Source organism: Vulpes vulpes, chromosome 13 (assembly GCF_048418805.1).
Source record: "Vulpes vulpes isolate BD-2025 chromosome 13, VulVul3, whole genome shotgun sequence".
NCBI lineage: Eukaryota > Metazoa > Chordata > Mammalia > Carnivora > Canidae > Vulpes > Vulpes vulpes.
This window is the reverse complement of record NC_132792.1, coordinates 119,008,100-119,034,472: the sequence shown is the minus strand read 5'-3', so window position 1 is coordinate 119,034,472 and position 26,373 is coordinate 119,008,100. Positions and strand designations below refer to the sequence as shown.

At 52.6% G+C, this 26,373-nt stretch overlaps 3 protein-coding genes across 6 annotated transcripts; 1 reads left to right on the top strand and 2 right to left on the bottom strand.

The window, feature by feature from the left end:
- The first annotated feature begins 2,276 nt into the window (after positions 1 to 2,276).
- On the top strand, positions 2,277 to 11,436 carry GPATCH4 (G-patch domain containing 4). The gene is made up of 8 exons (XM_025997329.2): positions 2,277 to 5,069; positions 7,012 to 7,147; positions 7,606 to 7,679; positions 7,767 to 7,859; positions 7,956 to 8,042; positions 9,628 to 9,719; positions 9,967 to 10,017; positions 10,228 to 11,436. The coding sequence occupies exons 2-8, from the start codon at positions 7,069 to 7,071 to the stop codon at positions 11,015 to 11,017; spliced, it is 1,266 nt and encodes a 421-aa protein (XP_025853114.1). The 5' UTR covers positions 2,277 to 5,069; positions 7,012 to 7,068; the 3' UTR covers positions 11,018 to 11,436.
- Positions 11,437 to 11,627: 191 nt separating this feature from the next.
- Positions 11,628 to 14,122, bottom strand: NAXE (NAD(P)HX epimerase). Of its 2 annotated transcripts, XM_025997330.2 has the most exons (6): positions 13,914 to 14,119; positions 13,709 to 13,817; positions 13,511 to 13,621; positions 13,322 to 13,435; positions 12,199 to 12,346; positions 11,628 to 11,882 (listed from the first exon to the last, which is right to left on the bottom strand). In XM_025997330.2, exons 1-6 carry the CDS (start codon positions 14,111 to 14,113, stop codon positions 11,680 to 11,682), a joined length of 885 nt encoding a protein of 294 aa, XP_025853115.2. In that variant the 5' UTR covers positions 14,114 to 14,119; the 3' UTR covers positions 11,628 to 11,679. The 2 variants fall into 2 exon arrangements, with proteins under 2 accessions (XP_025853115.2, XP_072588640.1); XM_072732539.1 differs by lacking the exon at positions 13,322 to 13,435 and having other exon boundaries at positions 13,914 to 14,122.
- A 3,482-nt stretch (positions 14,123 to 17,604) lies between these two features.
- TTC24 (tetratricopeptide repeat domain 24) lies at positions 17,605 to 25,701 on the bottom strand. 3 transcript variants are annotated; one of them, XM_072732537.1, is made up of 10 exons: positions 25,632 to 25,701; positions 23,343 to 24,020; positions 22,946 to 23,149; positions 22,239 to 22,367; positions 21,996 to 22,108; positions 21,559 to 21,657; positions 20,291 to 20,379; positions 20,032 to 20,138; positions 19,349 to 19,445; positions 17,605 to 18,526 (listed from the first exon to the last, which is right to left on the bottom strand). In XM_072732537.1, the coding sequence occupies exons 1-10, from the start codon at positions 25,639 to 25,641 to the stop codon at positions 18,445 to 18,447; spliced, it is 1,608 nt and encodes a 535-aa protein (XP_072588638.1). In that variant the 5' UTR covers positions 25,642 to 25,701; the 3' UTR covers positions 17,605 to 18,444. The 3 variants fall into 3 exon arrangements, with proteins under 3 accessions (XP_072588638.1, XP_025853112.1, XP_025853113.1); XM_025997327.2 differs by having other exon boundaries at positions 23,343 to 24,046; positions 25,632 to 25,655; XM_025997328.2 differs by having other exon boundaries at positions 21,559 to 21,654; positions 23,343 to 24,046; positions 25,632 to 25,649.
- Between the last annotated feature and the right edge of the window lie 672 nt (positions 25,702 to 26,373).

Sequence of the window (26,373 nt, the reverse complement as noted above, 5' to 3'; positions counted from 1 at the left end):
ACATGCTTCTAAGTTTTCTCCATGTTGTGGTGTGTACCAGGACTTCATTCCTTTTGATGACCAAGTAATGTTCCATTATGTGGGTCTGAGATGTTTCCTTTATCTATCCATCAGTTGATAGACTTTCTGATTGTTTCCACTTTCTTTAGTATTACAAATAATGCTTCTATTAACATTCATGTACAAGTTTTTGTGTAGACCTATGTTTTCCCTTCTCTTTTTTTTTTTTTTTCCCTTCTCTTTGGGTGCATATCCAGGAGTGGGATTGCTGTGTCCTATAGTAATTTTATGTTTAACTTTCTCAGAAACTTTCAAACTGTTTTCCAAGGCAGCTGCCCCATTTTACATTCCCACCGGCAATACATGACGGTTCCAATTTTTCCACATCCTCTCCAAAATTTGTTATTACCTTAAAAAAATTAGTTATCTTAGTAGGTGTGAAATGCTATCCCTCTGTGGTTTAAACTAGCATTTCCCTGGTGGTGAATAAGGTTGGGCATCTTTTCATGAGGTTATTTGCCATTTGTAGATCTTCTTTGGAGAAATGTGCTCTCAAATCCTCTCTCCATTTTAAAGTTCTGTTATCTTTTTACTGTTGAGTTGTAAGACTTCTTTGTATATTCTGAATTTTAGAACCTTATCAGATATATGATTTGCAAATATTTTCTCCCATCCTATGACTGTCTTTGAATTTCCTGATAGTGTTCTTTGGAGCACAAAAGTTTTAATTTTAAGAGCTTTAGAGGTTTAGCTCCTACATTTAGTAGTTTTTTGATCCATTTTGAGTTATTTTTTGCATATGCTATAAGGGAGGGTTCCAACTTTTTCTTTTCTTTCTTTCTTTTTTTTTTTTCTGGCATCTGGCTATCTAGTTGTCTCAGCGCCATTTGTTGAAAAGACTGTCCCCCCCCCCCCACTGAATTATCCTGGCATTCTTGATGCAAATTAATTACCCATATGTATAGGTTTATTTCTGGACTCTGAATTCTATCCCATTGATCGATATATATATATATCTTATGCCAAAACCACACTCTTGGTTACTTGTAGCTTTGTAGTAAATTTTTTTTTTAAGATTTTATTTATTTATTCACGAGAGACACAGAGAGAGAGAGAGAGAGGCAGAGGCATAGGCAGAGGGAGAAGCAGGCACCATGCAGGGAGCCTGACATAGGACTTGATCCCGGGTCTCCAGGATCAGGCCCTGGGCTGAAGGCGGCACTAAACTGCTGAGCCACCCGGGCTACCCAGCTTCGTAGTAAATTTTGAAATAGTGAAGCTTTAGTCCCGCAATTTTGTTCTTTCTTGAGAATGTTTTGGCTATTCTGGGCCCCTTGAATTTCCATATGAATTTTAGGATTGGCTTGTCAATTTATGCAAAAAAGCCAGCTGGGATCTTGATGGAGATGGTTTGGAATCTGCAGACCAATTTGGAGACATTAATAAGTCTTCCCATCCATGAACACAAGCATCTTCCCATTTATTTAGATCTTCCTTAATTCCTTTCAGTGACATTTTGTAGCTTTCAAGTACAAGTCTTGCACTTGTTATATTTTGTTAAATTCCTAAGTGTCTTATTTCTTCTGATGCTATTACATATTAATTTTTAACATATATGAGCTCTTACTATATAGGTATCATTTTGTATCTGCTTTTTTCTTTTTTTTTAAAGACTTTATTTATTCATGAGAGAGACAGAGAGAGAGGGAGAGCCACAGGCAGAGGGAGAAGCAGGCTCCCTGCAGGGAGCCTGACATGGGGCTCAATCCCAGGACCCCGGGATTAAGACCTGAGCAGAAGGCACTCAACCACTGAGCCACACAGATACGCCACACAGATACGCCACACAGATACCCCCGTATCTGCTTTTTTTCATTTTAATTGTATCATAAATGGTTTCCCCAAGTTAAGAATCCTTTCTTTTTTTTTTTTTTTTTTTTAAGATTTTATTTACTTACTCATGAGAGACACAGAGAGAGGCAGAGAGGCAGAGACAGGAGAAGCAGGCTCCATGCAAGGAGCCCAATATGGGACTCGATCCTGGGACTCTGGGATCACGCCTGAGCCGAAGGCAGACGCTCAACTGCTGAGCCAGCCAGGCATTCCAGGAATCCTTCTTCAACATAGTTTTTTTTTTTAAGATTTTATTTATTTATTCATAGAGACACACACAGAGAGAGAGGCAGAGACACAGGCAGAGGGAGAAGCAGGCTCCATGCAGAGACCCCGACGTGGGACTGGATCCAGGGTCACCAGGATCACGCCCTGGGCTGCAGGCGGCACTAAACCGCTGCGCCACCGGGGCTGCCCTTTCAACATAGTTTTTTAAGGCTACATTAGTCCATTGTACTGTTGCACTAATTTATTTAGCCATTCTCCTGTTTTGGAAGATTTTGGTTCTTTTCAATTTTTCCATTTTAAAATATTACTGTAATACATATTTCTTTTTTTAAAAGATTTTATTTATTCATGAGAGACACAGAGAGAAAGAGGCAGAGACACAGGCAGAGGGAGAAGCAGGCTCCATGAACAGAGGCCGATGTGGGGACTCGATCCCGGGACTCCAGGATCACTCCCTGGGCCAAAGGCAGGTGCCAAACTGCTGAGCCACCCAGGGATCCCCCTGTAATGCATATTTCTATGCATCTCGCTGTCTGCACATCAGATCATATATGATCTGATATGATATGATATATGATCATATATGATATGCTTGTATGTGAACAAGCATGTATGCTTGTTCTGTCATAATGCTTTGTTTCCACCCTTGTGGGTTGGTGTGAGACCCATGAAACTTGGAACTCCTAGAAGCCCATTTCTCTTTTGGTCCGCACAATTCTCAGGGCCGGGCCTGCAGCCTCAAGGGAGGCTCCTTCAGAAGGCTCCTTCCAGAGGCCCTGCACTGGGGCAGATGCTTCTCACCAGCGCTGTGTCCTAACCATCCCAGAGCTCCCAGTGATATAAATGTCTGTAACTAGTTACATCCCCATGAGATTGTGAGGCCCAACAAGACAAGGGTTGGACATTTTTATATCTCCAGCCCTTGCTGTAAGAAGTCCCCCCTTTTTTTTTTTTTTAAGATTTATTTATTCAGAGAGAGTGAGAGAGAGGCAGAGACACAGGCAGAGGGAGAAGCAGGCTCCATGCCGAAAGCCCGATGTGGGACTCGATCCCGGATCTCCAGGATCACACCCTGGGCTGCAGGCGGCACTAAACTGCTGCGCCACCGGGGCTGGCCAAGAAGTCCTTTAATAAATGCTTCTTGAATTAGAGAATCAGGCAGAACAAGGAGCTCATGACTCTAGGCCAGACCAGGAACCTTGAGTCAGAGAATTGTGGCTACTAGGTTTGTGGGTGGCCTGCAAAGAGTGCCAAACAGAAACTGTGAACTGGAAGGGGCCCCCGAGGTTGCCTCATTCTGGAGCTTTCAAACCTCTTCTATGACCACAATATGATATGTGACATTAGGTAGGCAGAGGGGACAGAAAAGGTGGAGGGGGACATGGTGGAAATGGGCCCAGTCTGTGGAATTCCCTCAGCAGCCTGAAACACCACGATAAGGCCAAGTTTGTAAAAATGATTGAACAAGTCCAGTATTCTGATTTTACAGACCAGGGAAAGGGTACTCTGCAAGGTCTCACAATTAGTGGTGGAGTGGGAAAAGGACTCAGATGTGACTCCCACTCACAGTGTTCCCAGACTGAACCAGACCCTGAGGAGTACCTTCCAAGCATCCACCATCCCTGATGCATGAAGAATTCCACTAAGCAAGCTCCATGGTTTAAACCAGCGTCCCCATGCAGTGTATTTTAAAAGTAAAGTTAGGGGCATTGGGTGGTTGAGTCGATTAAGCCTCAGATTCTTGATTTTGATTTGGTCATGATTGCAGGGTCTTCAGATGGAGCCTGCTTGGGATTCTTTCTCTCCCTCTCCTCCTCCCCTCTCTCTAAATAATAAATAGGGGCTCCTGGGTGGCTCAGTCGGTAGCGTCTGCTTTACCCTCAGGTCATGATCACCACGTGGCTAGCTCTCCGTTTGGGGGGGTGGGGGGGAGTCTGCTTCTCCCTCACCCTCTGCCTGCCGCTCAGCCTGCTTGTGCTCTCTGGTGAGTGAGTGAATTTTACAGGAGAAATTAGATGTGACAAACTGAGTAATGTGGCAAAGCTTTCCCGGGAAATGCCACTTTTCCTTTTCGCAGTTCCAGGAGTATGCGCTTCCATTACCGGAAATCCTGACAGGGAGCTGGTGTGTGTGTGTGGGGGTGTTCAGGTGTTAGTTCTTCGGTGGTGCGCGAGGCTGAGGTACAGTTTGTGTGCATGCAGCCTGTGCAACTCCTCAGCGGAGCCTCACACCAGGCAAGTGCAAGGTCCTCAGCCGGCCCGCAGCGGGCCGGGATCCGCCCTAGCTAGCTCCAGCCCCCAACCCCGGCCCTGCAGCCCCACGCAGCGTCTCCGTGGACCCCCGCCAAAGCAGGTCCGCCCGAGTGAGGGCGCGCGTCTTCCGCATCTTCGCAGCACCAGTTCCAACCGGGCAGCTGCCCCCACAGGGTGATGAACCTACTGCAACCTCCGAACGACCGTCCCCGGGCTGAGTATCCATCCCCGCAAACTACCCCGGAGGGGCCGCTTCTTCGCCGCCCGTCGACCCGCCCAGGCAGCCTTGCGCGCTGCCTGGAGCTTCCTTCCCCAGCTCTGGGACCAGGACTAGCTCAGCGTTGCAGCCAATGCTGTGCTCGGCGCCCCGAGGGCTGGCCAAGACGATTCCCTTGCATCCCGGGGGCTGCAAGCTAACCGGAAATAGAGCCGCCCCGAACCCCAGGAAACTGGCGCTCGCGGGCGAGCTTCCGCCACATCCGCTGAGGACAGAGCGCCTCCCCCACGCCTGGACTTCCGGGCCCACGTGCGCCTCTATGATGTCCGCAGCCTAGAGGGACCGACCGGCACTTCCGGGAAGATGGCGGCGCACAGAACGGGCGACGCACGTGTTCGCGCGGAGAGGGCCCCGCGGTGACGGTAACTGGCTACTGCGCCCCGAACGGAGTCATTCGGAGCCTGGGCTCAGGAGTGAAGGTGGGGGCAGGACAGTGTCCTTGGCCGTTGGGACTACGGCATGAGGAGGGAGGCCAGGGTCGGGGTAGCGGCCCTTTGGAAGCGCTGTCAGATGGGTGGTCCTGGGACCCTTTTCCAGGAAACTCAGGTTGATCAGAGAGGGGACGGTTCCAGAGAACGCGCTCGCAGCCTTCCCGGGCCCGCGGGGCACAGCGTGGGGCCTGGTTGCTTCTGTGCAATTACCGTGGGCAGTCAGCTGAAGCCGCCCGGATCTGGGTCGTAGCGCTGAGCGCATTCCACTCCTGCATTAAGTGCACGGGGTTGCGGAGTAAAGCCCGACCCTCATGCGGGGGCGTGTAGTTCCGAATGGCTGCAGTGGTAAACCTCAAGGCGGGCAGCGCGAAGAGCTGTGAGAGACCAGTTCTGGGATGCCTGAGATCCTGGATCTGCAACTTGCCAGCTCTTTGCTTTGGGCAAATAATAAACTTATCTGTGATTTCTTCTGTTTGCAAGTGTCGGTAATAATATTTCCTAAGGGGACTGTTGGGAGGATGAAATCAGACGATCTGTGTAAAGAGGTTAGTAGGCTGGCATTGAGTAAAGACTTTTAGACACTGTTGTTATTACGAAGATCTGGGGGCTGATGGATGAGAGATAACTTCCGGGAGGAGGCCGAGTTTTGAGGCGCCCTTAAAAGGCCCCGGTGTTCGAATTTTACATTTCTTAAAATTCAAGAAGTAAGATAGAGCCGTTTCTTCGCTTGGCTTTTTTGTTGGGATTCTCAAGGTACCTGGTTTTCGGGTGATCGTTCTTCATAGTAGAAATGTGAACAGAAATGTAAGTCATCCTGAATTTGCCTGCTCTAAATACCAAGCCAGAATGGGCAGCATTCTTAAGCCTATACATATATTTAGGAGAGGTGACTTCATGTGATGTGGCTGATTAATATCATGTTCACTGGGCCTTCTTAAACACAAATGCAAGTTTTACCCTAAAGAATTGTCACATTGGGAGGCTTAGGGTTACTCTGCTAATGCCATTAATCCTTAAAAATGGTCTGCAATCCCTGTGATGAGTTACCTTAATACAAGTTAACTTTAGTGAGTTAAGTCAGCAGTGGTGGTCTTAGTTTTGTGTGTTTCGTGTGATAAGCTGGATAATGCCATTCTGGGCTCCCAAAGGAGAAGCGCCTAGATGACTAGTAATTGTGATGGGATGGAGGCCTCGTTGGAGGTGGGCAACCTGGGCTTGTATTCTGGCTCCTTCTCTTATTAGCTATGTGACGCAGGCTTTGTTTTCTTTGCTTGTGAAGTAAAGGTAATTGTTATCCACAGGACTATCAGGATTAAATAAGACAATACAACAGTATGTGTAATCAATCTGTGATGCATGAAATGATCAGTGAGATGGACAGTTTCAAAAGGGGTGTTCCAACAAGAGTGAAGAGCAGCAGTGAGGAAGAGGTGCAGAGCCCCCACACTTGAGGTGAAGCCCTGGAGCATTGGTATGAGATATGGGCTCCGCTGAGTATTCTTATAACTCAGGTTAAAAATCTCTTATCACCTTTTTTTACATGGCAGTAAATCTAGGGAGCTGTTAACCATGTCGTGGCAAAGAGCAGGGCTGTGCCGGCAGGCCATCTGGTTGACATGGAGCAAGTCACGTTTCCTCATTTGTGAAGTACGGATCATAATACTTTCCTGAATGCAAAGTTTAGGAACCCTTTCTGGGCTAGGAACATTAAACACTCATGTGGTGAGCTCTCCGTAAATTTGGGTGTTATTAGTAACACCAGTCTTACTTGACTTTTCAACATGCTGATGATCTCTGTGGTCAGCAGGGAGCTCTCCCAAAGACCAGGCCTCCTCCCTTTGTCTACCCCACACTCAGAAAAGAATTTTTATGAGACCAGTCAGGATGGATTGGATGGATGATTTGGGCACTTTCTCCTTTTCTTTTAAAGGGATGATAATGGCCTCTTCTCTGGTGAGGGCCTGAGGATAGTGACTCTTCTCTCACCATGAGTGCCACCCCAGAGATCAAGAGTCGTGGGATGAAGTTTGCTGAGGAACAGCTGCTAAAGCATGGATGGACGCAAGGTCATCCCTGGGGGGCCCCTTCCACATCCCCCCCAACTCCCTGCCCACCTTGTGGCCAGGTGAACAGCGTCATCTGGGGCTTACCCGTATGTAGTCCATTCAGCTGGAGGAGGAAAAGCCAGTTTAAAGGGCAATTTGCAGAAGACAATTTCTAAGTTTCCGGAAAATGGTTGGGTAGGAGAAATTTGACAGTAGGTCATGAGAGCAAAGTGATCGGGGGATGGGGGAGGGAGGAAGGGTCATGACTTCTGTCCTGAAAGAATCATGAAGGAAAAGACGGCTTGGACTCAGACAAAGGCAGGGACACTGTATGGAGAGGTGCCAGAAAGTGGGACTGGAAGGCATCCGCCAGGGATGGAGCACACTTGGTGTGTGGTGTGGCGAGGAATGGCACATGGGATGCCTATGAGGGCTCAGGGCAGGCAGCAGAATAAACCCAGTCACTCACTTTCCTGCAGGCAAAGGCTTGGGCCGGAATGAGAATGGCATCACTCAGGCCCTAAGGGTGACACTGAAGCAGGACACTCACGGGGTAAGACTGGGAAGGCATGGATGGGACACGAGGCCCCGAGGACAGGATGGGGCAGGGACAAGTCTTGAGCTCATTCTTATCTGGCAGGTGGGACATGACCCTGCCAAGGAGTTCACGGACCACTGGTGGGATGAGCTTTTCAACAGGACTGCGGCCAGCTTGGTTGTGGAGGATGGGCAGGTATGGGGTGCTCATGGGCATGTGGGGGTGAGGGGCACACCGGTGTCAGTGAACGAGTGACACCTGTGTCACTCGTTCACTGACACCTCCCCACAGGATGGAGTACGGATAAAGCGTCTTTCAAAGGAAACAGGCCGTCATAATCATCCCAAGCCCAACTTGCTCTATCAGAAGTTTGTGAAGGTATTTGGGGCTGGGAGTGAGGGAGTCCCTCGTTTTTCCTTCCCTGGCCTCCCCCAGGCCCTGAACAATGGCTTCATGTGCCTTACCCATCCTTACCTGTTGGAGAACTATCTTAACATGGTCAGTCCTGTGACCAACCTTGCTGTTGCTTGCTTAGCCTGCCCAGACCCTTTGCTAGAATTAGATCTTCGGGTCTCCTGGGTCCCTACCTTCTGCTGAGGGCAGTGATGGGGAGTGGGTGGTGGGGCAGGAGGGGATGTCCAGTCCAAAGGACTTAGAATCCAGAGGGGACCTGAGAGATTATCTGACCCATTCTCTATTTTGCAGTTGTCACAAGCAGGGAGAAGTGGCTTGCAGACAGGACCAGAATCTGGTGCTTCAGACCCCTACTTCCTAGCATAGCAATAGAAGGGAGCTAATGTTCAGTGATCATCTGTTATGTGGGTCCTCTGTGTTACATAGCAAGTTTTTCTTGTTTCTTCTCCTCCTTATGGCCATCATCCTCTCCTGCCTGATTTCGTTCACAGCCTCATAGCCAGACCCCTCACCCTGTCACTGCCCACCCCAGTCAGTTCACTGACCCAGTGACTAGAATGCTAACAGATTTCACTAGGACTCTGGCTCATCCTTGACCTGGGATGACAGTCCTGATGTGTCAGACTGGCTCATAGGGCCCTGAGGCCTTGACCTGCACTCACCCCTTTCCGGACCTCTAATACTTTTAGCCAGATGGAATCAGATTCTTCTGAAAGTACCACCTCTTTTCACCTGCAAGATTTTGCACTTCCCACTCACTGCCTGCAACAGTCTGCTGCCCTTCCCCCTTTACCTGCCCATTTTAATGGTCCTCTAGAGCTCACCAAGTTCCTGAAACTTCCCCAGACCCTGAAGTTGGATTGGTTATCCTCCTCTAGCACAGGCAACACTCTGCATCTGCCTATGTTCTGCATCCTTCCTTCACCCCACACGTAGATTCCATATGGGCTATCTCATTTGTGTTCCACTCTGTATCCTCAACCCGTTGGTCCATAGTAGGTTCTCAGTCTGCTTAAATAAAAGCCCTCCAGGGACACTTGGAGGGCTCAGTGATTGAGGATCTGCCTTCAGCCCAGGGCGTGATCCCAGGATCTGGGACCGAGTCCCACATCAGACTCCCTGAGTAGAGCCTGTTTCTCTTTCTGCCTGTGTGTCTCTGCCTCTCTCTCGATCTGTGTCTCTCATGAATGAATGAATGAATGAATGAGATCTTTAAAAAATAAAAGCACTCCACCGTAGGTGTGGGGGAGGGCCGTGAGAAGCACCATCTTAATTATCAGTAGCACAGGGAACACACCAGGTGGACCTGGTACACTCCTCCGTCCTTTGTTCCCACCCACTGGGCACCCTCCAACCCTCGCAGCTGCAGCCCGCCTCCTAAGTTGGAAGTAAGCAGTGGCCCACCTCTCTGTGAGTCTGCAGGGAGCTGTCTTGGGGGCTGGCAAACTTGTGCCTATGGCTATCAATTCCTGAAGGGGTTCTGGGAGGGAAGGGGGTTTGGCAGTGGTTTGGAATCAGCTTTATCCACCCCTGTGATCACCCCTTTTAGACAGCCACACTGACTTCAGGTGGGGAGAAGCCAGACAAGGACTTGGAGAGCCACAGTGATGACGACAACCAGGAGCCCAAGCCTCCAAAGATGTGAGACCTCATTTCAGTGCTGGGGGCATGTGGAAGGAGAGGCCTTTGAATATCAAGAGAAAGGGCCAAATCTCAGGCCTGACTGGGCTTCTTTGGCTGGAACTGTGTTGTACTCATTTTTGTATACCCTGCACCAAGAAAGTGTCAGGTCCTGAATGGGAACTCAGTGTTGAGGGAATGTTTTAGAGGGCAGGAGGGGTCAGGCCTTTGCAAGAACTGGTTTTGATTCCTGATCTTCCCCCAACAGCCTGACTGATGAGATGCTGCTCCAAGCCTGTGAGGGGCGCACAGCACACAGGTAAGTAGTGGTCAGCTCCTTGGGCTTCCTTCTCTTCTGCCCATCACAAGTCCAGCCCTGAGGATGGTCTGTGCCCCTTCTTGGCATTTCCTGCCCATCCCTGAGGCTCCTGAGGATAGGCAGCTCCTCCCCATCCAGAGTTGCCTGCATCCAGAGGACTATGCCTCTTTTTGCCATACCTTGCTCTGACCTGGGCCCCTTTTGTTTCAGGGCTGCTCGTCATGGAATCACGATGAAGGCTAAGCTTGCTCGGTTGGAGGCCCAGGAACAGGCCTTCCTGGCTCGTCTTAAAAGCCAGGACCCTGGGACCCCTCAACTGCAGTCTGAGAGTAAGCCTCTCAAAAAGAAGAAAAAGAAAAGGAAGCAGAAAGAGGAGAAAGCGGTCACAGCAACCACCAGAAGTGCAGAAGAGGAGTGCCCAGAAGAGGCTGCCCAGGCCAGAAGCAGGAAGAAGAAAAGACGGCAACAAGAAGCCCAAGAAGAAGCTGGGATAGATGAGAGGGAGGGAGCAACCGTTGGTAATGTGGATGCAGAGGTGGCAGAAAGGAGCGGGCCTGCAGAGTGGGAGAGCAGAGAGCAAGCTGATGAGCCCTGCAGGAAAAGAAAGAGGAAAGGCTCGGGGGTCTCAGATGGAGGGGCAGGCGGCCAGGAGGCCACAGCCAGCACAGGGACAGGGCAGGCAGAGAGGTGGTGGCAGCTGGAGGAGGGGGACTGGAACAGAGAGGAAGATGAGGAAGGGGCTGCTGTGGGGGCCAGCAAAGCAGCACATAAAGCACACCGAGATGGGAAAAGCAGGAAAATCAAGAAGAAAAGCCTGCAGCCCCAGGAGAAAGAGGAGGAAGTTAGGAATGAAGGACATGAGGAGGGCAGCAGGACTAGGGAGGCAGTGAGCATAGTGCACACCAGCTCCAGCCACAGAGGTGAGAGGAGGTGGCAGGAAAGAGCTGGAGTCAGCCCTGACCAGAGACCGAGAAAGAAAAAACAGAAAAAGAAAACCTGAAGGTCAGGTCAAGGTGGGGCTCTTCGGATTCCTTTTCAGGAGCTAAAGCCTCAGACCTGAGTCGACACAGGTCCCCTGCACCCTTGCAGTGAAGAGGCCCTCCCAAGGAGGACGCTGAACTCTGGAACTCCAGCTGCTCAAAGTTGGGTGTGGACATGGTATTGTCTGCAGTTTCTAACCCTGACATGGAAAACTCAGGAGCCTGGCAGTGGTAGGATGCAGTGCTCTGGGCCTGTGGGGATGAGCAGGCAGACGCCCTCTGGAGAGACATCCTTGCTTAAGACAGCTGCAAACACAGCAAGTGTGAGATAGAATCCGGCCCACAGGCTGCCAGCCCCAGCACTGTAGTACACAATTCAGCATCAGCTCGGGTTCACAGCCTGGGAACATCCTGAATACAACAAATTAGTTTCCTCGAATGCCTCCAGAGAAATCACTTATTAACCTTCCGTAGCATCTGAAAGCCTATTTTCATTGCCCCCAAATGCCACAGCCACCTTCCTTGCCCGTTTTGTTCCCTCAGAGAGGTGGCACCGAATCTCAGTGTTGCTTTCTGACTTCTGCCGCCCATTAACCATTATTGCCAAGAAAGTTCCCAGGACTCCACAGCTCTGGAGAGAGTCACTAAGTCTTTATTGGGAAGAATGCGCATTCATCTTCCCTCACTGAAGACGGTAGACACACTCAGTGTCAGGGTAAGGTGGCAAATTCAACTGGTACTTCTTTTCTAGAGCAGGTGGTACAAAACGACCTCCCAGATAGTGGTAGCGACCAGTGAATTGGGTTGCAGACTTTTTGGGTGCTGTCAGGGAGATGAGCAAGTCTGGCTGGATCCCTCCAGAGTTTCCCTTCTCCACATCCCATCCTGAAAAGAAGGTGGTATTCAGGAGAGGAAAAGGCCAGATAGGTGTCCTCCTCTCCCATACCTTGCTCTACCCTAGTTTTGAAGGAGTGGGAGGCCCTGTGTCCCCACCCAAGAATTTGCATCCTTGAAGCCCCATGTATCCACACAAAGTCACTCCTAAACTCTGCTCCCTGGCCCTTTTGGGGAATCCATAAAGCAATGTTCTGCCCCTCTAGATGCACCTACCTTTAACTTAGGCCTGAGCCTTGCCTAGCTCAAGACAGGGCATCCACATCCTCATCCCCACTCTCACCCCCACCTTCCTTGGACACAACACCTGAAGGAATGTCGATGCTTGCAATGGGCACAGTGAGCCCATCCAGGACACTCAGGATGGTGCGGAACGGCTCTCGAACATCACCTTTGAAGCTGAAGCCAAAGATGGCATCTACCACCAGCTCGTACAGCTCATCAATCAGCATGGGCTGTGGAGCAGAAAGGGGAAAGCACGTCAGAGCCAGGTGCTGCACAGAGTATCCTCAACAGGAAAGGGCTGTCCTCTGCACACCCTATTTGCAGAAGCATATATACTTCATCTCATTCAGATGGTATTCTGGGGCCTAGACATCAGTGCAAGTTGGTCACTGATTTAGGCTGAGTCCAGACACGCTTTCTGTTCTCAGTGCCTGCCTGCCACTGAGAAGGTATAGTGTAGGACCACCTGAGGCTGGGACTCCGGACAAACCACTTGCCTTCTCTGGACCATCTCAGTCTCTTCATCTAAAATGTGTTAAACTTAAAAAAGAAGTTCTAGGGATCCCTGGGTGGCTCAGCGGTTTGGCGCCTGCCTTTGGCCCAGGGCACGATCCTGGAGTCCCAGGATCGAGTCCCACGTCGGGCTCCCGGCATAGAGCCTGCTTCTCCCTCTGCCTGTGTCTCTGCCTCTCTATGTCTATCATAAATAAATAAATAATAAATAATAAATAAATAAATAAATAAATAATCTTTAAAAAAAAAAAGTTCTTTCCATCCTTAAGCCCATGTCCCTGCAGGAAGGGTTTTTAGGATGTGGCAGTCACTTCAGCCCTTGAAAAGTGGATGAGTGCAGCCTGGGTGGCTCAGGAGTTTAGTGCTGCCATCAGCCCAGGACCTGATCCTGAGGACCCAGAATCGAGTCCCACGTTGGGCTCCTTCATGGAGCCTGCTTCTCCCTCTGCCTGTGTCTCTGCCTTTCTCTCTCTGTGTCTCTCGTGAATAAATGAAAATCTTAAAAAAAAAAACAAAAATGGACAGCATGTTTACTGCTTGCAGGACAAGACCTGACCTCGCAGGGAAAGGTCCTCCTGCTAGGAGTCCACTCTCCAGGGGAAGGTAAGCAAGTAAGCTCGGACTGAGTACTCAAGGAAGAGCAGAACATGCGCCGTGTTTCCGGAAGAGGGCACTCAGCTGGCACCACCTACCTCTGGGGGCATTTCACCGAGGAAAGGGATGTCCATTTTCTGACACTGGGTCACCAATGCGGTGAAGAGTGGCTTGTTCGGCCTTTTGGGATAATAAATGGTTGGCTGGTAGCCCTGGAGGAAAGGAGGGGGTCGTTGGAGCCCAGAGCCCAGAGCCCCTGCCGCCCTGGCCCCCGCCCACATACTCACAAAGAGCTTGAGGTGCCGAGCGCAGACCAGGCCGTCTCCTCCGTTATTTCCAGGTCCGCAGATGACCAGGACCGCGGGGGGGCTCCGGGACATGGACGTGGGGGGGTAGGCCTGGGGTGGGGGGTCGGAGGGGGGTTAGAAGAGCTCCGGGCCAGCCTAGCAAGCTGTCCCCGCACTTGCCGTGCCCAGGCCACTGACCTTAGCAATGGCTGTGGCGCAGCTCAGCCCAGCCAGCTCCATTAGCTGGTCCACGCTGAACTGGTACTCGTTGAACAGCTCCTCGTCCACCGCCTGGGCCTCCTCCTGGCTGCGGACACCCACGGCCTCAGTCTCCGCCCCCGGGCGCCCTGCGCGCGGCCCGGCCCAGTCCCCGCCCTGGAGCAACCCGCCGAGCCTCGCCTACCTCAGGTACTTCACCGCCGGGCTCGCCATGCCTGCCGGCTCCCCGCCGCCGCCCGAGTGTGGTCGCCGCGCCTCCCACCACGCGGACCCCGCAGGGCAGGCTCCGGCCCGGCCCGGGACCCGCCTCAGGCGCGAGCCGGCTGCCAGAAGCCCGAGCCCGAGCAGCGCTCGCAGCGCAGACATGAAGCTCGCGCGGCGCATGCGCAGCGCCGGCAACGCCCCCTGGAGGTGGGGCCGCAGGCTCGCCCCGCCCCCTCGCGCGGGCGCCGGGCCGCGCGCTCCCGGGGCCGTGGCTCTTTGCTGAGGGCCGAGTTGGTAATAGTAGCTCCTCGGTCGCGGGCGGCCCCTTAGGGGCCGCTGGTGGCAGGGCGGGAGGCCCGGGGCCCGGCCCTGGGACTTCCGGCGGAGTGGACACCGGCACCCCTGCCTCCAGCGCCCTGCAGCTCGCGTTCTCCTTTACGCTTTAGGCTGGGCTGCTCCCGCGACTCGGTCCTCACCGGAGGGACAGCGTGGTGGGAAGGAGGGGTTCCCCATCCCAGCGGGGCGTTAGAAACCAACGGGCTCGGTGCGGCGGAGCCGGTGCCCAGGCGCTGGGTCGTTTGTGCATCCGACCCTGAGCAGGTGGAGTCCTCCGAAGGACGGAGGTGTCGTGCCGCGGGGCAGGGCTGTGCGGCCAGCGAGCAGCAAGCAGCAAGCGAGCGCAGAAGCTGGGAAGAGCTCAGCCCGCCAGATAGCACGCTGCTGCATTTCCTTAACCGGACGGAATGCCCATCCTCCTTTATCCAGATTATACCTGTGGCGAGGTGCCTGGCCGGCTCAGTCAGGAGCCTGCGGCTGGTCATCTCCGGGTCATGTGTTCTAGAACTTAGAATCTTTTTTTTTTTTTTTTTTTAAGATTTTATTTATTCATTCATTCATGAGAGACAGAGAGAGAGAGAGAGGCAGAGACACAGGCAGAGGGAGAAGCAGGCTCCATGCGGGGAGCCCCACGTGGGACTCGATTCCGGGTCTCCAGGATCACACCCTGGGCTGAAGGCAGCGCTAAACCGCTGAGCCACCCAGGCTGCCCAGATTACTTAGAATCTTAAAAAATGAATAAAAGTAATCTCCACACCCAAGTTGGGGCTCAAACCCATGATCCAAGAGCAAGAGTCGTAGGCTCTTCTGACTGAGCTTTCCAGGCAACCCCCAAAGACTTATTTCTAAAATACAGGGTGGGCAGCCTGGGTGGCTCAGTGGTTGAGCGTCTGCCTTTGGCTCAGGGCTGATCCCAGAGTCCTGGGATTGAGTCCCACATCGAGCTCTTTGCATGGGGCCTGCTTCTCCTGTCTCTGCCTCTCTCTCTGTGTCTCTCACGAATAAAAAAATAAATGATCTTTAAATAAAATACAGGGTGAAGCATGCTTTTTTTGAGATGACATTTGGATATTTACATGTACCATGTGCTAAATGAATCAGTTCATCTTATCCTTGTGGCAACCCTGTTATTCCCATTATTCCCGTTTTACAGATGAGGCAACGAAGACTCAGAGATATTGAATGACATGCCCAGTGATACAGTGGTAACTGCTGGTGGTAGAGGTAGGGTCCAAGCAGCTTGATCTAGAGTCTGCACTCTAAACCATTACTGCACTGCCCCCTTCCCAAGTGCGGAAATATGTAATTAAAGTGCTGTCGCTGCTGACTTCATTCTGAAGAGATGTGAGAGTAAAATAGTGATACAGATATACCCCACTGCGTGCCACCCAGAATGCATAAGACAACCACATGAGGGCTATCCCCAGGAAAGTGGAGCCAAAGACCTACTCCATCTCATTGCTGCCTTTCACACTTCTAGAGTTTTCTTCCAGGGAAATGCCTTCAAAACTAATCTAGGAAGGGCACATGAATTGAGCCCCTGCTGAGTTTCAGATGCTTATAAAAATCGTCCTGTCTATCCTATGACATATTTTCACCCTCACATTATAGATGAGGAAATTGACTAGCACAGGGAAGTCATTTCCTAAGATAATACAGCTATTAAATGGTAGAGCCAGTGACAGTTGATACGGGGTTGGCCCGACCAAGTGGCAGTATTCCCATGGCAGATGCTGCTACTTGTCCGTCAAAATCCATTCCCCTCTCTTCCTTTGGCAGCAGAACCCCTGATTTATCTGGTCACGTGGCTGCCTAGTTCAACACTACACTTTCCAGTCTCCCTTGCAGCAGCTGCACATACATGTGATTACACGCTGACCAATGAGGTCTGAGCAAAGATGACGTGCCATGTCCTGCCTTTTAGAAAACGCGTTTTCCAGCACTTCCTCTTTTTCTTCCCCTGGCTGGGAGGAAGGTGCTCTGGCGCAGCCGGGCAGCCATTCTAGGCCAGGGCATGGGAATCCCATGTGGAGGACTGCAGAGTACCCCTCATACTTCGCAGCTCCGAGCTCTGAGCTCCAGGAAGCCACCACATTGGCTGGGGCTGCTTTCTTTCTTTCTTTTTTTTTAAACATTTTATTGAGGGATCCCTGGGTGGCTCAGTGGTTTAGCACCTGCCTTTGGCCCAGGGCGCAATCCTGGAGCTCTGGGATCAAGTCCCGTGTCAGGCTCCTGGCATCGAGCCTGCTTCTCCCTCCTCCTGTGTCTCTGCCTCTCTCTCTCTCTCTCTCTATGTCTCTCATAAATAATAAATAAATAAATATTTTTAAAAAAACATTTTATTTATTTATTCATGAGAGACACAGAGAGAGAGGCAGAGACACAGGCAGAGGGAAAAGCAGGCTCCCTGCAGGGAGCCCAATGTGGGACTCAATCCTGGGTCTCCAGGACCAGGCCCTGGGCCAAAGGCAGGCACTAAACCACTGAGCCACCCAGGGATCCCCTGGGGCTGCTTTCATAAGAGAGGAACAAAGTTGTCTCTGCTTACAGGCACAGTCACATTGGGCTTTGTTACAGTAGATGAACCTGCATCCAAATCAAGACATCTTGAACCCCTGACAGGATTCCAAGGAAGGTGAGCAGTTGTGTCCCCAGCTGCTAGCTCCATGCTGGGCCCACAGGTCCTCTACAGATATTTCAATGAATCCTCAAAATCTCATGGTGAGGTAAAGTAGTTCACGGTGTCGTAGAAGCCCTCCCCTCTGACATGACTAGGAATGAATTATTTTATTTCAACTTAAAACAAAAAAGTAGGGGCAGCCCAGATGGCTCAGCGGTTTAGCGCCGCCTTCAGCCCAGGGCGTGATTCTGGAGACCAGGGATCGAGTCCCACGTCAGGCTCCCTGCATGGAGCCTGCTTGTCCCTCAGCCTGTGTCTCTGCCTCTCTGTGTGTGTGTGTCTCTCATGAATCAATAAATAAAATCTTAAAAAAAAGAAGAAAGGACATTCATTTGCCATCTGTCCAAGTGTGGCCAGGGTCTTCTCTTTGAGGACGGGCCCATGATTGGAGCTCCCCATCCTTTCTGCATAAACCTCATTACAGATTGCCTACAATTTCCAGTCTGCTTCCTTAAGCTGGAACAACTGATGGCATGTTTGGAGCAATCTGAATGCAAAATTCATCTAGATTTTTACTATTTTGCCCCAAGATGTGATCATTGTCTTGCTCACATCTAATTCAATAGTAGTTTTTGAATTGACTCACCTTAATCAAGACCTCTAAGGATTCAACTTCATTTTCATACAAACAGTGCTTGTTTTCACACTTAGGTCATCAATTTATATAATATTTAATTAAAGCACAAAGTACAGTTACATATGGCATAAGCACATTTGGTACCAACACAATCAACTCTTGGTGAACATTAGCGTAAGTAGGGGGTAGCAGAACCACACGGCATTCTAGAGGGTGCTCACTGTGCAGGTTTGAATCCCAGCTTCCCCATCCATTAGCTGTGTGGCCTGGGAGGAAAGTCATTAACCTTTGTGCTGTCTGCCTCATCTGTGAAAGGGGGTCATCTGCTGCGAGGACTGCAGGAGAAAACATGCGTGAAGCACTCAGAGCAGGGTGTGGTGTGTGCTGAGTGATCATCATGCCTTACAAAACATGGTGGCCACTGACAGCAGCGGTCCCAATGGGCCTGGGGCATTGCCTCTCCCACCCACAAGGAAGTGGAGAAAGTGGAGCACATCGGTGGGTTAAGATGCATCCTCTGTAGTATTAGATCCTCATTTCCCCTTCAAGAAGATGGAGGTCAGGAGACAGTTCACAATGGCAAAATGTCCTGACTACTATGTCACAGCCAAGCTGACAAGAGCCTTCGCAATCAAGAGGTTTGGATCAGGAAGGAAAAAAGGGGAAATTCACTGTTCACTTTTCCTTTTTCTTTTGCCCATTGAGTCTGAAACTCCCAACAAGGAGCAAACTCCACACCCTGGCACCCAGACTGCAAAGGCCCTGTTCAGCCTACACAGGAGCCCACTGTTTGGCGATGTTACATCACCTGTCCTTAGAGCACTGAACAACCAGGAAAAGGCTTGGTCCTGGAAACCCCTAATGTTTGTGCGTCAGGGAGGTACCAAGGAGGCCACGTTCACGGTCAGCTGAGTGGAGTCATATGATGGCACAGAAGCCAGACTCGGTGGGTCTCCTCTGAGGGTTCCCGCTGGGGGTCTCCCTGGACCAGCTGGATGACCTGCAGGAGGCAGGGAGGGGCTTGCCAGTGGGGCTGGCTGGGGAAAGAGCAGAGGGCAGCTTCCCTGGCCCTTATGTCAGATGCTGGGCCCCAGGGCAAGAGGGGGAGGCTTGAGCGCCCACCCCAACCCTCAACTGTGTTGAGGTCAGCAGGATTCTCCCTCTCTGGGAGGCATCCAGTCAGGCTGCACAGGAGACCGGGGACACCCCAGACTTCCAGAACTGGGTGGGTGCTGTTCTGATTGCTCAAGGCTAAAGACAAACAGACTCCAAGCACCAGATCCCCCAGGCACTGGGCCAGACTTCCTCCCAGTTTTTTTTCTTTTAAGATTTTATTTATTCATGAGAGACACACAGAGAGAAAGGCAGAGACACACAGGCAGAGGGAGAAGCAGGCTCCATGCTGGGAGCCTGACGCGGGACTCGATCCTGGGTCTCCAGGATCACACCCTGGGGGGTCTCCAGGATCACACCCTGGGCTGAAGGCGGCGCTTAAGCCGCTGAGCCACCCGGGCTGCCCCCAGTTTTTTTTTTTTAAGATTTTATTTATTTATTCATGAGAGACACAGGAAGAGAGAGAGGCAGAGACATAGATAAAGGGAGAAGCAGGCTCCATGCAGGGAGCTCGATATGGGACACAATCCCGGGACTCCAGGATCACACCCTGGGCCAAAGGCAGGGGCTAAACTGCTGAGCCACCCAGGGATCCCCGCCTCCCAGTTGGAATGGTGATTATGTTCCCTTAAAAGCATCTGAAGCCACAACCCCCACCCCCACCCCTTTTATCTATCTCCAGGCCTCCTCTGCTTTCCCAGGAACCCACCTGTTGGCTTGGGGGCCATTGGGCACCAGAGTGCCAGGCTGCTCCATTCGAGGGGGGCATTGGCCTCCAAGTGGGAGATGGGCCCTGGGTCCTAGACCTGGGTGGGGAGGGACAGGCACATTTGTCACAGGCCTCTCTGCACTGAGAACATGGGGGAAAGAGAAAGCTTTGGGAGAAGAGCAAGGGTGGTGGGTGTTGGGATGGGTGCACTGGTCACTGACTCAGAGGGAGCACCAGAGACTACACTCTGTACAGGGCAGGTGTTCAGAGCAAGCCTGGGGGACTCCCTGCTGCTTTGGGGAGAACACTAGACAACAGCAAGTAGCCAAGAGCTCTGCCCCAGATGGCAAAGCCTTTGAGGAAAGAGGCTGGTAAACAGTGAACTAGGGCAAAAAATCACCCCATACTTGGCATGGAGTAGGCTTTCAATGAAACTTGGTACTCTAATTGCAAAGTTCTAGAGGCTAGGAAAGCCACGGAAGCGAGGAGGCAGAGGTGATTGTGGGAGGGTTTGGGGAAACTGGCCAGGGCCTGGAGACATGACCTGGGCAGGGGAGAGGGTCATTGGGCCTAAGTGGCTGGTGGGGTCCTGGCTGTCCAGGAACCGAAGGGGCTGGGACAGGGAAAGCGCTCCCATTTTCAGGGAGGAGATGCCCAGCTGGGGATGGCCTTCTCCCACTCACACTCCAGTCTCTGTGCCCAAGATGCCACGGGGACATCCGCCGGCGGCTGGTCCTCTCTCTCCTCCTGGCTCTCCTCGCACGCTTCTTCTTCCCACCTACCCCAAGACCTGGAGGGACAGAGAGCAGGAAGGAGAGCGGAACCTAGGACAGGTCCCCTCCTCTGTGGGGTGCCTGCAGGCCCCAACCCCCCCACCAGGCAGCTGCACACCTCCAGTGTACCTCCTCCCCTACGCTGGAGCTCCGGCCCCACCCCACTTACCTGTGCCACACTTCCGCTCTGCCCCTTCCCACCCCAGCTGGGGGCCCGGCCACCCCACCTGGAGCCTGGGGTCTCCCTGGAGCTGAAGTCTGGGAATGGTGGGGAGGAAAGGAACCAGTGAGGGGTGTATCCGTGGGTATATGTTCCCTCCACAGGCCATGCCCCACAGAGACAGACATGTTACAGACTGGGGTGTGCCACCCAGCTAAGAGTGGAAACCCACGGAGAGATCTGCACTAGCGACTCTCAAATTAGAATCAGGCTCTGGGACCATCAGGCCTGGCTGGAGCCTGGTCTCCACCCCACCCTGCCTGGGGCCTCTGGAGGCAAAGTCACAGAAAGCTGGTGGCCCCCTTCAGATGGACCCCAGCTCTTCTACCCCCCCACCCATCCAGTCTTCTGCCTGGACTAGACTAATTTAATTTTGCTTGCAAATTATAAATAGAGTATCCTGGTCTTTAAGAGAAGACATAAACCTCATTAAATAAACAGAATAAATATTAAATATTAAGGTATAATTTAACTTCCTGGGTGGGAGGTTGGTTCCCTGAGATATCTCAAGGTGAGGAGAAATTGGACCTGCTGAGAGGCTAGGAGACAGAGAGAGGGTTGGGGGGAGCCAGAGAGGAAGGGGACGGTGGAGACGCACACAAAGAAGCACCCCCCCAAGGATGGCCTGGGAGGGGATCCTCCCTGGAGCACTGCCCCCACCCTGTGGCCTTTTGTGGAACTGCAGCCAAGGACTTAAGGGTTTCCAACTCCTCCAGGTAGGGCTCAGCGTCCTTTTTTTTTTTTAAATTTTTAAAGATTTTATTTATTTATTCATAGACACAGAGAGAGAGAGGTAGAGACACAGGGAGAGGGAGAAGCAGGCTCCATGCAGGGAGCCCGATGTGGGACTTGATCCCAGGTCTCCAGGATCACACCCCAGGCTGCAGGCGTAGCCAAACCGCTGCGCCACCAGGGCTGCCCTAGGGCTCAACGTCCTTGATTGCATCCCTTGGCTTCAAGTGCTTGGCTAGTTACCACTCAGGCAAGGAGCTGGCACAGCCTAGTCCTGGGAGACGTGCCACAATCCCTCAACCCCCTTCCCACCTCCCCGGTGTCCTTGGAAAAGTGATATAGGTCTCCCCTCTGTGGGCTTCAGGGCAGAGAAACACACAGGGGTTCTCCGGTGCCGCATCTCTGCGGATGTGAACTGTTTACTACCACTCCTTCTCTGGTCACCTCTCCCCACCCCCAGCTCCTCGTCTCAGGTGTCACCTCACCAGGCTGTAGGTCGGTACAGGCCCCGCCTGGGCCAAGTGGGTTCTCATGGCATCTGCCAGCTTGGCCACCAGCCGATCCCGCACGGAGTCTGGCTCCTTCTGGGGAGTGGGTAGAGAATGGGGGATGGGAATGCCTGGGCTAAGCGCTCCTCTGGGGATTGGAGAAGCAAGATACTGGAGAGGGGGAGGGAAGGCGGCTTTGTCTTCTCTCTACCCCACCCCCCGGGCCCATGCAGCACCCTGCTACAGCCTGCGCAGAACTGTGGACAGAGACCAAGGCCTCCTCACAACAGTGCCCTGGGACCTAGCCCACGGTGTGCCCGATACATGTTTGCTGAGTGGAAGGATGGCAAGAAGACAGAAGGCAGGACTGTCAGCAGAGGAGGCTTCCTGGAGGCACAGCAGGAAGAGTGAGGTTCTGGGGTGGGTGGTCCTACCTGACTCCGGGCCAGTGCTTCCTTATAGTACCACAAGGCCTGATTGTGCTGCCCCAGCCTGGCTGCTGCGGTCCCCAGCCCCTCACAGGCCTGCCACTGCCCCTTCGTGTCCCCTGGGGAAGAGAGCCCAGGAGGTCCTCTCATGGGTCCCTGCATCACCAGCCCTCCCTTCCAGCCATACCCCCACCGGCCCCCAGGGACCCTCAGCCTGGGCCCTTGCCACACCACCTGCTAACGCCTCACCAGTATCCCGGGCAGCCTGTAGGGCATGCAGGTAGTTGTCTCTGGCTGCTCTGTGATTCCCCAGCTGACTCAGTGCAAATGCCAGGCTGCCGAAGCTGCGGCCCTGCTCCTGCCGCTGCCCCACGGAGCCTGAGGACAGAGCCAGCCCCATCCTAAGAGGGGTCTTTGGCTGCAACCAGGGGTGGCTCCCAGGAGTCCCGGTGCTAGCCCTGGCACACCTCCAGGTGTACCACAGACACCTCCACTCTCAATAGCCTCTCTTCAGGCCTGAGAGCATATGTCCCTCCCTGACCCGCCCCGCCCCTCACTAGTATGAGCCATGCAACAACCCTGCCAGGCAGGCAAAGCAGGTGTCAATAGTTCTCCTCTTACCTGTGTGGAAACTGAAGCTCAGAAAGCCACAATGAATGTCAAGTCACACAAGCATTTGGTGGGAGGAAGCGCTGGCCTCACTTCAGGCCTCCTCTTCCTGCTGGGGCCCTTCCAGCTGCCCACTGCTGCCTCCCCAATCCCAGGCCTCAGCCTCTGAGCCCTCAACCCCCTGTCCCGCCTACCTACCCAATCTCCCACATTCCCAGCCCTTACCCCCTGCTTTGGGACTTCCCGGTCCCATGCCTGTCCCTAAAGGTCTGTCCACTCTTGGGCCTTGAGCCCCAGCTGGAGCCTTCTCTTAGTCCGGATCCCCTGCTCCGGGCCCTGGTACCCACCATGCAGGTCAGCTGCCTTCCGGTGAACATCCCGGGCTTCCTGATAGTTGCCAAGGGCGCTGTGGGCTGCTCCGAGGTTTGTCAGCACCATGGCCTCCTCTCCTGGCCCCCGGCACAGGGGCAGGGCCCGCAGGAAGGCCTCAGCTGCTAGCGAGAACAGCTGGAGCTGGGAGTAGCTCAGGCCCAGGTCGTTATAGAGCTGCCCTGAGGGTGTGGCCAGGGGCACAGGTAGCCAGGTCAGATGCTGCTGAAGCTGTATTGTATGGCCCCCTGTCCCACTCTCCCAGGGTCCTCCAGCCCCCTACCCTCAGAAAAGTCCCTGTATGCACCCCACTTCTTGGTATCTCCTGGTCTGAATGTCCCCAGACCCCACACCTCCTCTGCCCAAGGGCCTCACCCAGCAGTTCCTGCTCAGGACTCCTCTCAGCAAGCCTCTGGCTCTCCTCCAGCACCTGTACTACGTCACCCATCCCGTGTTGCCCACTCTTCAGCATACAAGCTGCTGCAGCCCCCAATGCCAGGGCTGCATCCTGAGGCTGCCCTGCTTGGACGTAGGCCTGGCTTGCTTCCTGTAGACAGTGGGCTGCTAGTATGGGCTGTCCCAGAGCCCGGTAGCAGGCTCCCATTTTTGCTTGGGCCTGCCCCTGGTCACCTAATGGGTGGTAGTGCCCCAGGGCCCTGTGGTACCAGGCCAAAGCTTGGGGCAGCTTGCCCAGGGCCTGGTAGGCCAAAGCCACGTTGAAACATTGGTCCCCATGACCCTTGCCCTGCGCCTTCTCTTCAGGTCGGGCTCGCAGGAGCAGCTTGAGGCCTCTGGCTGGGTCCCCCGTCTCCACATAGGCGGCCCCCAGGTTGAAGGCACAGGCCCGGAGAACAGAGGTGTCCTGAGTTTGTGGGGCCTCAGAGGCCAGGATGAAGGCCCTCTGGAAGCTGGTCAAGGCTTCATGGTTCCGGCCAGCCAGTAGGGCTCCATGACCAGCCCTGGTGAGGGCTTGGATGCTGGCCTCTTGCTGTGGCCACTTTTGCTTCTTCTTTTTCTTCTTGGAGGTTGAGGGTTCAGGCTCTTGGGGGACATCTTCAGGGTTGGAGAAAGACATAATGCTAACAGTGGGGAGCAGAGGGGTCAGTGTGTCACCCTTGGCTTCCTCCAAAGCAGGATCCCTGTGGAGTAATTCAGCCCTACCCCTGCCCTGCTGTGACCTCTGCCATCTGACACTGTGTCATGGATCCTGCTGGCCATATCAACCCTTACTCCAGTGTTCTGACTCATTCTCAGTCTTTTGGGACCCAGGTCAAGGAACAGCTCCCAGAGAGCTTCCTCCCTCAACCATCTGTGTCTTTCTGGGCTCCCAGAATGCCTCACACCCATGTCCTTTATAGCACTTGTCATGCCAGGCTGAAATTGCTGACTTTCTTGTCTATCTCTACTAGATTTGGAGGAGTATGAGGGTCTGGCACATAGTAGGTCCTCCATAAATGTTCATCGAATGAGATGGGCACAATAATGTGAGTGTACCTAATGCCACTGAGCGGTGCACTTAGAAATGGCTTAACAAGGAGTGCCTGGGTGGCTCAGAGGTTGACCGTCTGCCTTTGGCTCAGGTCATGTGATTCCGAGGTCCTGGGATCAAGTCTCATGTCAGGCTCCATGCAGGGAGCCTTCTTCTCCCTCTGCCTATATCTCTGCCTCTTTCTGTGTGTCTCTCATGAATGAATAAATATTTTTTAAAAATGGCTTAACAAGGTAAAAGTCATGTTATATGTATGTTACCATGATACAAAAAAAATCCTCATTAGGATACCCGGGTGGCTCAGAGGTTGAGCATCTGCCTTTGGCTCAGGGTGTGATTCTGGGGTCCTGGGAGTGAGTCCCACATTGGGCTCCCCACAGGAAGCCTGCTTTTCCCTCTGCCTATGTCTCTGCTTCTCTCTGTGTGTCTCTCACGAAAAAATAAATAAAATCTTTTAACTAACTAAATAAAATAAAAATTTTAAAAACCACCCCCCCAAAAGAAAATCCTCATTGAAGGAATAAACAAATAGACAGGTGAACAGAGCACATGCAAGGCCTCACCCCCATCACCTCCTTCACACTGTTCTACCATGGGACACCCATCCGCTCACAATCTGGGCACTCCTGCACCTGATCTCAAGGTGTAGATCAAGTGGGCTCAGCAGACACCTGGTGAGCGCCTGCTGCATACCAGGGGCCTGCAGGGCACTAGGGATACAAAGCTGAGCAGGCTATTGAATTGGCAAGGATTTGGCTTTCAGGAAGGAGGATGCTGCCTTTCATTCACTGCCCACTCCCTATCTCAGGAAACCTCTTTCCCCATAGCTGGCCAGTCTGGTCTCACCAGCACCTGCTCTGGTCTCAAATATGCTTCCCTCATCAGTATGTATTTCCTATAAGGGTCTCTCCCCTAGGAAGGCAAAGCCCCTTCCTGATTTCTCCTCCCAGGAGATGGGGGAAGGGGTGGCAGACTCAGGCCTTGTCTCTCAGCACCTCCTCTTTTCTTTGTCCTTCCCCCTGTTTTTTAGAAGAGGCAGGCAGAGGTGATTGTCTTTTTAAAGAAATTTCCCTTGCAAGTAGGAATACCAGGAATCCTGCCTTCAAGGCCCTCCTTCCTGGGGCATTCTTGGCTACCCCCATCAGGCCTTGGGGCCCAGCCACGGTAAGACTTACCTCCCTCCATCTTCTCTGCTCTCTGAGGCTGGATTTCTGGAATGGTCCCTTTGGCTTGGGTTACCTGGCCAAGCTCTGAGCTCAAAGCCCTGGGGTTACCAGACAGTCAGGTACCGCCCTCCACTCCAGGGGGATTTTTTGATGGACAGCTCAGGTGCCCTATCATAGTGCTGAATCACTGATGGCGGCTGGGGGCACAGTTACCTGGATTCCATTGCCCTTCCAGCCCCACCATTCCCCACCTCATCCCTGCACACACCCCTCAAGTCCTGCACTGTGAGCAGGGAATCACAGCATGATGGCTTGTTACTAGTTACAACCTCAGGGATCATCTCTCCCATCTCTCCTCTCACTCTACGGAGGAGGGGAATCAGAAGCAAGTGGGACTTGACTGAGGTCACAGAGCAGCCACTGAGCTGGGATCAGACCCAGGTTTTCTGATTCCTGGCTAATTAGCCCAGGGTTCCTTCCACTGTACTATGATCACAAGCTGTAACAAGGACTGTCCTAGAATGAACCTTTTCTCACACACATGCCCAGAGGCACATACCTACACACTGTGCTCCTGTGTGGTACATCTCACATTTGGGAATGGGGTTAAAGGTTGATGGTCAGGACAGCCGGGAGATCAGAAGAGTCTTTCTGCTCCCGAATCTTCTTCCCAAGCAGAGCTCCACGTTCTGCTTAATGAGAGGACAGCAGATCCCAGGACAGTGGGCACCTATTGTACTAACTCACCCAG

Bases quoted from the DNA above. Each gene is read 5' to 3' on its own strand.
- GPATCH4 (XM_025997329.2), top strand. From the start codon at position 7,069: ATGAGTGCCACCCCAGAGATCAAGAGTCGTGGGATGAAGTTTGCTGAG. The intron at 7,680-7,766 runs GTAAGACTGGGA...CTTATCTGGCAG, and splicing joins TGAAGCAGGACACTCACGGG to GTGGGACATGACCCTGCCAA. The intron at 7,860-7,955 runs GTATGGGGTGCT...ACCTCCCCACAG, and splicing joins TGGTTGTGGAGGATGGGCAG to GATGGAGTACGGATAAAGCG.
- NAXE (XM_025997330.2), bottom strand. From the start codon at position 14,113: ATGCGCCGCGCGAGCTTCATGTCTGCGCTGCGAGCGCTGCTCGGGCTC. The intron at 13,436-13,510 runs GTGAGTATGTGG...CCTTTCCTCCAG, and splicing joins CTCGGCACCTCAAGCTCTTT to GGCTACCAGCCAACCATTTA. The intron at 11,883-12,198 runs GTGTTGTGTCCA...CCTTCTTTTCAG, and splicing joins AAGCATCGACATTCCTTCAG to GATGGGATGTGGAGAAGGGA.
- TTC24 (XM_025997327.2), bottom strand. From the start codon at position 24,042: ATGTCTTTCTCCAACCCTGAAGATGTCCCCCAAGAGCCTGAACCCTCA. The intron at 23,150-23,342 runs GTGAGGCCCTTG...CCACACCCTCAG, and splicing joins TCCTGAGCAGGAACTGCTGG to GGCAGCTCTATAACGACCTG. The intron at 21,658-21,995 runs GTAGGACCACCC...CCCACTCCCCAG, and splicing joins AAGCACTGGCCCGGAGTCAG to AAGGAGCCAGACTCCGTGCG.